The 10,866-nt window shown below is 43.6% G+C and overlaps 1 protein-coding gene across 3 annotated transcripts in view; it reads left to right on the plus strand.

Moving 5' to 3' along the window:
* The window catches only part of LOC122814026 (carbonic anhydrase 4-like), a 329,800-nt gene that overhangs the window by 291,814 nt on the left and 27,120 nt on the right, over window positions 1–10,866 (plus strand). For all 3 annotated transcript variants that reach the window (XM_044086610.1, XM_044086611.1, XM_044086612.1), the window contains one exon: window positions 9,849–10,012. In XM_044086610.1, the coding sequence (XP_043942545.1) occupies window positions 9,849–10,012 (164 nt within the window). The remainder of the gene's footprint in view (window positions 1–9,848; window positions 10,013–10,866) is intronic.

Genomic DNA, 10,866 nt, shown 5'->3' on the forward strand with positions numbered 1-10,866 from the left:
TTCCGAGCCTTCCTCTTGGTGCGTCGGCTGCGGGGGTACCGTCTACTGTTGTGGCCACGGGGGTTGGACCTTCCCAGGACTCTGGCGGTCCGGCCTTCAGGGCCATGAGGAGTGCTTTGGCCAAATCTTCTTTGGCTACCTCCACGGTCTCACCAGCACCTTCCCTACACAAGGAGACTGGGTCTTTGGTAGTCCCCCTGTCCCTAGACAGCGGAGCCCCGGGGCCCTGAGGTCACCCCCAGTGGGGGTACCCCCCTCCTGGAGGTCCCTCTGAAGCTTCTTCAGAGGAACCCCCAAGGAAAAGACTGTGCAAGAGGAAGCACGTCGACTCCCCCAATGAGTCTCTCACGTCGGACACCGATCTTGATGATGCGGAGGGGTCCCCTAAGTCGTCCTCAGATGATGTCTCCTTTGCAGACATATTGGAAGCCCTCAAACAACGAGGCGGCTGGCATTCCAAACCCCCTTCCGCTGACGAGTCGGTGTTCCTCAAGGCCTTCGAGGCTCAGCCCTCCACCTCCTGGGTGTCTCCGCCCTTCGACGAGCTCCTAGATTTGATCTGTCGAAGGGCGTGGGAACATCCAGACTCTGTGGAACCGATGCCTACTCGCCCAAATAAGTTTTTATCAGCACCCCCAGAGAAGGAGTTTTTGACCAAAGGTGTGGCTGTAGATGCCTTGGTGGTGGCATCTGCTACCCAACAAGATGTAGCAGAGGCTTCGACATCCGTCCATCCTCCTAATAAGGAGTCTAGGAGCATGGATCAGTACGGGAAGCGCACCCTCAGTTCAGCGGCCTTTACCTTAAGGTCCCTGAACTATTTAACGCACTTCACTAGATTTCAGAGGGATCTGATCAAGGAGCTTTCAGATACCCTCTTGGGTAACCTACCTGAGCAGCTGGCCCAGACGGTTGGCTCTCAGTTGGCTACGCTGTCATCGATATCAAACTCGTCCATGAGGCTCATTTCATATGCAGCCGAGGCAGTAGAGCAGCGGCACGGGTGTTGCTCTCACGGAGGCAAGCCTGGCTCCACCTGTGTCATTTTGGAGGCCTTTAAGTCTTCCTTTGCCGACGCTCCATTTGATGGGTCCTCTTTGTTTGGACCCAAGGTAAAGGACACATTGACCCGCTGCGAGCAAGAAGGTAAGACTCTGACTGCCGTGAGGCATGATTTTCCACTCCCTTTCGGCCTTATCCCAAGGCTAAAGAGGAGGGAAAATGTGGTTCCGTAAATCCCAGAAGTCTTATCCCTCAGCAGGACGATCCCCTTCTAGAGGCAGAGGAGGGGAAATTTTTCTGGAAGACGCCGTCCCAGAGGTGGCAGAGGCCCCCGCAACACTGGAGACCGCGAGTCCTTTCGTGGCTCTTCAGCCTTCCACAATCCCTGAAGGATTGCCCGACTGTGCAGCTCCGGAGCCAGTCGGGGTCATTCGAGGCACCAAAAAGCCTGGGAGGGTATCACTCAGGACTGATGGGTGCTTCGAATCATCGCCGGAGGTTACGCCATCCCCTTTTCTCACTCCCCACCGTCCAAGAAAATCCCAGACCCGCCACCCAGTCAACGGGAAATCGCAGCCTTAGATGTCTCAAAGCTGCTTCAAAAAGGAGTCATCCAACCGGTCCCGCAGACCAGATCGGATTAGGGACTTACTCAAGATTCTTTTTGGTGCCAAAAAAGACCGGGGACTTGAGGCCCATTTTGGATCTCAGCATCCTAAATCGATCAGTCAAAAAGTCCAAGTTCCGAATGGTCACCTTACAATCCATTCTCCCACTGCTGGAGAAAGGTGTTTGGATGTGCTCCATAGATCTCAAGGATGCCTATTACCACATCCTGGTAGATCAGGCGTCCAGGAGACATTTGCGCTTCAGCCTGGGAGACAGTCATTTTCAGTTCTGCGCACTGCCCTTTGGTCTCACCACAGCCCCCAGGGTGTTCACCAAATCTTTGGCGGTCGTGACTGCTCACCTGAGTCTAGGATTCCAGGTGTTTCCGTATCTGGACGACTGGCTCCTAACTGCCACCTCCAGGCGTCTACTATTGCAGAGCCTACAAGCCACAATATCACTAGGCACTTCCCTTGGAATCACCTTCAATTGGCCAAAGTCTGTGTTGCTGCCATCTCAGCGCATAAGGTTCATCGGAGTAGAGATAGACTCAAACCGAATGCGGGTCTATCCTCCTACAGAAAGGATACAAACTATACAGGCTCAAGTCCGAGCCTTGATTCTCAGATCCAAAGCTCCAGCCAGGATGGTCCTGCAGCTATTGGGCTCTATGTCGGCCACTGTTCTTCTAGTCCCCTTAGCAAGATTGCATATGAGAATTCTCCAGTGGCTCCTTTCGACACAGTGGTCTTTTCAGGATCTCCCTCTCAGTCACCTCATACGGATCACGGAAACCTGCAAACGGGACCTTTGCTGGTGGCTGGTGCCCTCCAATCTGGATCAGGGACGACCCTTTGTTCCACCTCCTCCTATGGCCACATTGACAACGGACGCTTCCCAGACGGGGTGGGGGGGCATTCAATGGGCAGGTCAGTCCAAGGCAAATGGCATTCAGAAGAGAGTCTCCTTCATATCAACATTTTAGAAATGAGGGCGGTGCTTCTGTCTCTACAAGCCCTCCATGATTACCTCCCTCAGGGAGTAATTGCCGTTCACTCCGACAACATGTCAGTAGTCTGGTATCTGAACAAGCAGGGAGGGACCAGATCCTACCCTCTTTGCAGAGAGGCCATGAGAGTTTGTGAATGGGCAGTGGCGACCAGACGTTTTCTGGTAGCAACTCATATCCCTGGCAAATCCAACGTGATAGCCGACAGACTAAGCAGAACTATCCTCTCTCCTCACGAGTGGTCTCTGAACGATGCAGTGACAACTCAGATCTTCAGCAGATGGGGAACTCCTTGTTGCGACCTTTTCGCAACCCCGCTGAACGCGAAGTGCAGAAAGTTCTTCTCTCTCACTCCAGCTCCGGGGGAGAGTCCTATGGACGCATTAGCCCATCCTTGGCCCACCGGCTTGCTATACGCCTTCCCTCCAGTTCCCCTCCTTCCCAGAGTGATCCAAAAGGCATCTCACTTGGGGAGCAAAATGATTTTAGTTGCCCCTTACTGGTCTCGCCAGGTATGGTTCCCCTATCTTCGGAAATATCCTCTGGACAGTCCATGGTTCCTGGATCAGATCCCAGACCTATTAATTCATCAGTCGGGACAACTCCATCAGTCCCTTCACACTTTGAAGTTAACAGCTTGGCTCCTCCTCTTCCGACTATAGTCAGGAATCATACCTTAGACCCGGAAGTCATGCATATCTTATCCTCGGCCCACAAGTCTGCCACTAAGAAATTGTATACTAGCAAATGGAAGAGATTTGCTATTTGGGCTCAACTCCGGGGTCTGGATCCCATCACTGTTCCGGTATCAGAAGTCCTGAAATTTCTGACTTCCCTATTTAACCAAGGTTCTTCAGTCTCTACCATCAAGGTCCAATTGGCAGCTATTTCCAATTTCCATGAATCTATAAACCCACCTTTAATGAGCAACAGATTGTGTAAAACCTTCATGAAAGGTGCTGCGCTTTTACGACCTCCAATTTCTCATCCTGCCCCTCCGTGGGATCTCGATGTGGTGTTACGTGCCTTAACCTCCTCCCCCTTCGAACCGGCAGCAACATGTGATTTGAAATTTCTTTCTTGGAAAACTGCCTTTCTGGTCGCGATTACTTCTGCCAGAAGAGTTTCAGAGCTTCAAGCTCTATCTGTAAAACCACCATACCTGGTTTTTCACAAAGATAGAGTATCCCTCAGGCCTGATCCATCTTTCGTCCCTAAAGTTTGTTCCAGTTTTTGCCTGCAACAGTCATTAGAACTTCCAGTTTTCTTTCCAAAGTACTCCAACAAAGCGGAATACATCTTCCACACATTGGATGTTCATAGGCAATTCCGTTTTTATTTAGACAGGACCCAACAAACACGGAAAACAGATCAATTGTTTGTGTCCTTTTCGGATAATAAATTGGGCAAAGCCGTCACAAAGGTCACTATTGCCAAATGGATCAGGGACTGTATTAGTCAAGCTTATTCCTCTTCTAATAAAGAGCTTACGACCTCTGTCAAAGCTCACTCTACAAGAGCTATGGCTACTTCAATAGCATTCCATTCTAAGCTTGCCATTAGTGACATTTGTGCTGCCACGTGGTCTTCCCCGCACACTTTCATTTCTCACTACAAATTGGATGTGGCATCTCGGGGGCGAGCTTCATTTGGTTCCACAGTGCTCAGGAGTGTTTTCCAGTGAGCCACCCAGGATTTAGGTGCTAGGGACGCTGTCCCATCAGTACAGAATGTAGGCGAGATAGGATCACATAACATCTTTTAGTTATGTACTTACCATAACTTTAGATGTTTGGGATCCATCTCGCCATTCCTAATAACCCACCCTCCTTCCCCCTGCCTTGGAGATCAGAAGAGATCGGACGGTCCGAATTCTATTGTTTCATCTTGAAACATCTGGCAATGTTATATAAACAGTTATGTGTGTGTGCATGAATGCGGACAAACAAGATCTGGGGGATTAGTGGTGGTGCATCCTGGGATAGAGAATAGCTCAGCCAATAAGAGGCTTCGCTCTATAGCATAGCGTGCCGAGTCGGAGCCGAGGATCGGCTCCGAGCCCATCAGTACAGAATGTAGGCGAGATGGATCCCAAACATCTAAAGTTATGGTAAGTACATAACTAAAAGTTATACTTTCTATATTGGCATCTTTGGTAGAGTATATTTCTGTTTTAATATTGATGGCATTCTGCCCATGTAATGACCTTACACCACTGTGATTCTCTGATCTCAAAATGTAGCAGAATGCATTCCCATTTTAACAATGATGGTATTCTACTCACATAAAGATTTTACAGCACTATGTTTCTTTGATTTCATTTTGCAGATGAGACATGGCAGAATGCTTTCCCATTTTAACAATGATGGTATTCTACTCACATAAAGATTTTACACCACTATGTTTCTTTGATTTCATTTTGCAGATGAGACATGGCAGAATGCTTTCCCATTTTTAACAATGATGGTATTCTACTCACATAAAGATTTTACAGCACTATGTTTCTTTGATTTCATTTTGCAGATGAGACATGGCGGAATGCCTTCCCATTTTAACAATGATGGTATTCTACTCACATAAAGATTTTACACCACTATGTTTCTTTGATTTCATTTTGCAGCTGAGACATGGCAGAATGCTTTCCCATTTTAACAATGATGGTATTCTACTCACATAAAGATCTTACACCACTATGTTTCTTTGATTTCATTTTGCAGATGAGACATGGCGGAATGCATTCCCATTTTAACAATGATGGTATTCTACTCACATAAAGATCTTACACCACTATGTTTCTTTGATTTCATTTTGCAGATGAGACATGGCAGAATGCATTCCCATTTTAACAATGATGGTATTCTACTCACATAAAGATTTTACACCACTATGTTTCTTTGATTTCATTTTGCAGATGAGACATGGCAGAATGCATTCCCATTTTAACAATGATGGTATTCTACTCACATAAAGATTTTACAGCACTATGTTTCTTTGATTTCATTTTGCAGATGAGACATGGCGGAATGCTTTCCCATTTTAACAATGATGGTATTCTACTCACATAAAGATTTTACAGCACTATGTTTCTTTGATTTCATTTTGCAGATGAGACATGGCGGAATGCTTTCCCATTTTAACAATGATGGTATTCTACTCACATAAAGATTTTACAGCACTATGTTTCTTTGATTTCATTTTGCAGATGAGACATGGCGGAATGCTTTCCCATTTTAACAATGATGGTATTCTACTCACATAAAGATTTTACAGCACTATGTTTCTTTAATTTCATTTTGCAGATGAGACATGGCGGAATGCTTTCCCATTTTAACAATGATGGTATTCTACTTACATAAAGATTTTACAGCACTATGTTTCTTTGATTTCATTTTGCAGATGAGACATGGCAGAATGCTTTCCCATTTTAACAATGATGGTATTCTACTCACATAAAGATTTTACACCACTATGTTTCTTTGATTTCATTTTGCAGATGAGACATGGCAGAATGCATTCCCATTTTAACAATGATGGTATTCTACTCACATAAAGATTTTACTGCACTATGTTTCTTTGATTTCATTTTGCAGATGAGACATGGCGGAATGCTTTCCCATTTTAACAATGATGGTATTCTACTCACATAAAGATTTTACACCGCTTTGTTTCTTTGATTTCATTTTGCAGATGAGACATGGCAGAATGCATTCCCATTTTAACAATGATGGTATTCTACTCACATAAAGATTTTACACCGCTATTTTTCTTTGATTTCATTTTGCAGATGAGACATGGCGGAATGCTTTCCCATTTTCCATCAGTGATCTCCTCCAGTCTGTACAAAAAACAAAGTATTTTCGCTACAGAGGCTCACTAACTACTCCCACCTGTGATGAAGGGGTGACCTGGACAGTTTTTGAGAAGCCAATTCTGGTAACCCACAAAATAGTAAGTAGTCTTTACCTCACCTTCTTTACAAAACACTAAGTAAAAACTTGCATTAAAATTTTAATTAGAAAGTGACGTAAGTGTTCTGACTCAGCACACAGATCATTGCTTCATACTATATTTTGACTATGAAGTGTTATTTATTTTATGTGGCACTTTTCTTAGCTTGTTCTTAAGAGGTTCATCCATTAACTGTTGTAACCCACTGTAGGCCTTCCTCTAAAGGGCACAGGTTTGATGGGTTGTACATGTATGGTACCTCTGCTCTTGCCCATAGGGTGTGTCTTTCTGTGTTAGGAGTCTTTATTGTCATTTCCCAAGCAGCCCTCCAGCAGACATGAATGCATTTTTTATGGTGGTGTCTGAATGGGAGGCTGCTAAGTGTGTCTGGCAAACATTAAACTGATTCTTTTTGAAAGTACCAAGGTATACAGTGTTGTGATGACACCCAGTTGTGTCATTATCCACACTGTGACATACATTACCCCAAAAGGCAGAGACAGACTGACGCTGCTAAACTCACCCCAAGATGGGAAAAAAAAAAAAAAAAAAAAAAAAAAAAAAAAAAAAAAAAAAAAAAAAAAAAAAAAAAAAAAAAAAAAAAAAAAAAAAAAAAAAAAAAAAAAAAAAAAAAAAAAAAAAAAAAAAAAAAAAAAAAAAAAAAAAAAAAAAAAAAAAAAAAAAAAAAAAAAAAAAAAAAAAAAAAAAAAAAAAAAAAAAAAAAAAAAAAAAAAAAAAAAAAAAAAAAAAAAAAAAAAAAAAAAAAAAAAAAAAAAAAAAAAATTTTTTTTTTTTTTTTTTTTTTTTTTTTTTTTTTTTTTTTTTTTTTTTTTTTTTTTTTTTTTTTTTTTTTTTTTTTTTTTTTTTTTTTTTTTTTTTTTTTTTTTTTTTTTTTTTTTTTTTTTTTTTTTTTTTTTTTTTTTTTTTTTTTTTTTTTTTTTTTTTTTTTTTTTTTTTTTTTTTTTTTTTTTTTTTTTTTTTTTTTTTTTTTTTTTTTTTTTTTTTTTTTTTTTTTTTGTTTTTTTTTTTTTTTTTTTTTTTTTTTTTTTTTTTATATATATATTATTTTTTTTTTTTTTTGGGGGGGGGGCCTAAATTTAAATCCCCCAAAAACCCAAAAAAGAAAAAAAAAAAAAAAACAAAAAAGGGGGGTTTTTTCTCAACCGTTTATATCCGATTGGATCCAACCGCAGGAAGATTCCATCTGCCCCCCCCCCACCCAAAACCCCGTCCCCCAATCAGATTGTTTCCTTGCCAATTTTTTCCCTTTTCGAAGGGTTTTTATTATTTTTTTTTTTAATTTTTTTTTAAATTATTTTTTTTTATATTTTTTATTTATTAATTTTATATTTATTTCCCCCCTTGGGGGGGGTTTTTTTCCGGTTTGTGTTTTTATTTACAAATTTATTTTCCCCTTTTGGTGCTAACAACCTTTTTTTTTTTAAAAACCATTGGAAATTTTGCTGTGGCCAATTGCCCCCTTTTAACATACTTTGGAGCCTTTGTATTCAACCCCGGGGCTTGGGGGGAGGCCCGGGGCTTGGCGGGATTTTCCCCCACCCCCTCCGTCCTTCGGGGTACTTTTCCCTTTCCCCCCCCCTCCCCCCCTGGGACCCCCCCTTGTATGGTTAGGGGGGGCTGGAAGGCCAAAAAATCCGGGGGAGCCTTTTTGGGGGGGGTTCTGGCCTTTGGGGGTTCCCCCTCCTCGGGGGGTTTTTCCCGGGGGGGAAAGACCCACTGGGGGCACCCGGGAGGATAAGGCCCCCGGAGCCCCCACACATTTTTATGGATGTGTCTAGGTGATAAAGGTTTGGCCCCAATCAAGGGGTTTTTGCCTCCCTCTACTATTTTTAAAATTTCCCTTCCCGACCCGCCCCGGGGTTCCCGGGGGGCCACACCCGAGCCTTCCCCATATCGGTATGGTCCCCCCCCCCTGGGTGCCGGACCGATCGGGCCCTGGACCAGCCGGCCGGGGTATTTTCCCCCTGTTCAGCGCATCCCCCCCGGGGGCCCCCCTACCCCTTTCGGTAAGGTTTCACCCTTTGGTACCCCCCCCCTTTCGGCTTTTGTTAGGGGGAACCCTTTAGGGTTGGACCCCATTGCTTGTGTCCCCCCCCTTATGGGATTTCCCAACCCCCCCTTAACCCCCCCTTTTCCCCCAATTGTTTTTGGAACTATTTTGGGGGGTTTGCGCCCCGGGGGCCCCCGAAAATCTCAAAGGGGCCATTACCCCCGAGCCTTCCTAAAACCCGGGGGAAAAAGGGCCCCCGATCCCCCGGGTGCCCTTTTGGGAACGGAAATCCCCAAAGGGGGTTTCCCCCTTTTGGAATCCGTTTTTGGAGGCTTTCCCCTTTTTGGGGCCCCTTGGATTGGCCATTAAAGGGCGTAAGGGCCCAAGGGGGGAAATAAAACCCCACCCCTTAGTGTAGTGATTGGGTGGGGTGGTGTGTGTTGGGGGGGGGGGTTGTGGGGTTATCCCCCCCGAGAAGGGTCTGGTGATACCGTTGGGGGAAGGGATGTTTTTCCCGGATTCCCAGTAAGGGAAACCCCCACTTGTTAATGCCCTTTTTTTAAAAAATGCTGCATCCCCCAGGTCCATTCGGGGGGAAAATTTTCCCCCACCCTCCCCCTTTTGGCCCGCCTAATCCTCATGGGATTATGTCAAAGGGGTGGAACCCCAGGGGGGTGATTTCATTTTGCAGATGAGACATGAATGCTTTCCCATTTTAACAATGATGGTATTCTACTCACATAAAGATTTTACAGCACTATGTTTCTTTAATTTCATTTTGCAGATGAGACATGGCGGAATGCTTTCCCATTTTAACAATGATGGTATTCTACTTACATAAAGATTTTACAGCACTATGTTTCTTTGATTTCATTTTGCAGATGAGACATGGCAGAATGCTTTCCCATTTTAACAATGATGGTATTCTACTCACATAAAGATTTTACACCACTATGTTTCTTTGATTTCATTTTGCAGATGAGACATGGCAGAATGCATTCCCATTTTAACAATGATGGTATTCTACTCACATAAAGATTTTACTGCACTATGTTTCTTTGATTTCATTTTGCAGATGAGACATGGCGGAATGCATTCCCATTTTAACAATGATGGTATTCTACTCACATAAAGATTTTACACCGCTATGTTTCTTTGATTTCATTTTGCAGATGAGACATGGTGGAATGCTTTCCCATTTTAACAATGATGGTATTCTACTCACATAAAGATTTTACAGCACTATGTTTCTTTGATTTCATTTTGCAGATGAGAAATGGCAGAATGCTTTCCCATTTTCCATCAGTGATCTCCTCCAGTCTGTACAAAAAACAAAGTATTTTCGCTACAGAGGCTCACTAACTACTCCCACCTGTGATGAAGGGGTGACCTGGACAGTTTTTGAGAAGCCAATTCTGGTAACCCACAAAATAGTAAGTAGTCTTTATCTCACCTTCTTTACAAAACACTAAGTAAAAACTTGCATTAAAATTTTAATTAGAAAGTGACGTAAGTGTTCTGACTCAGCACACAGATCATTGCTTCATACTATATTTTGACTATGAAGTGTTATTTATTTTATGTGGCACTTTTCTTAGCTTGTTCTTAAGAGGTTCATCCATTAACTGTTGTAACCCACTGTAGGCCTTCCTCTAAAGGGCACAGGTTTGATGGGTTGTACATGTATGGTACCTCTGCTCTTGCCCATAGGGTGTGTCTTTCTGTGTTAGGAGTCTTTATTGTCATTTCCCAAGCAGCCCTTCAGCAGACATGAATGCATTTTTTATGGTGGTGTCTGAATGGGAGGGCTGCTAAGTGTGTCTGGCAAACATTAAACTGATTCTTTTTGAAAGTACCAAGGTATACAGTGTTGTGATGACACCCAGTTGTGTCATTATCCACACTGTGACATACATTACCCCAAAAGTCAGAGACAGACTGACGCTGCTAAACTCACCCCAGGATGGGAATAGTTGCCCTTTGGACACCTAACCCTGCCCTCCCTTAAAGCTGTTGAACTTAAATCAGTCCCTGACCCTGGGTGAGGAGCACTAGAAATAACCCTGCCCTCCCTTAAAGCTGTTGAACTTAAATCAGTCCCTGACCCTGGATGAGGAGCACTAGAAACACTAAGTATGGGATATAAACTACTTAAATCAGTCCCTGACCCTGGGTGAGGAGCACTGAAGGCACTAAGTGTGAGATATAAACTACTTAAATCAGTCCCTGACCCTGGGTGAGGAGCACTGGAAGCTCTAAGTATGGGCTATAAGCCACTTAAATCAGT

The sequence above is a fragment of the Protopterus annectens genome, chromosome 10.part0 (assembly GCF_019279795.1).
Source record: "Protopterus annectens isolate FY-2018-M chromosome 10.part0, PAN1.0, whole genome shotgun sequence".
NCBI classification, from domain to species: domain Eukaryota; kingdom Metazoa; phylum Chordata; order Ceratodontiformes; family Protopteridae; genus Protopterus; species Protopterus annectens.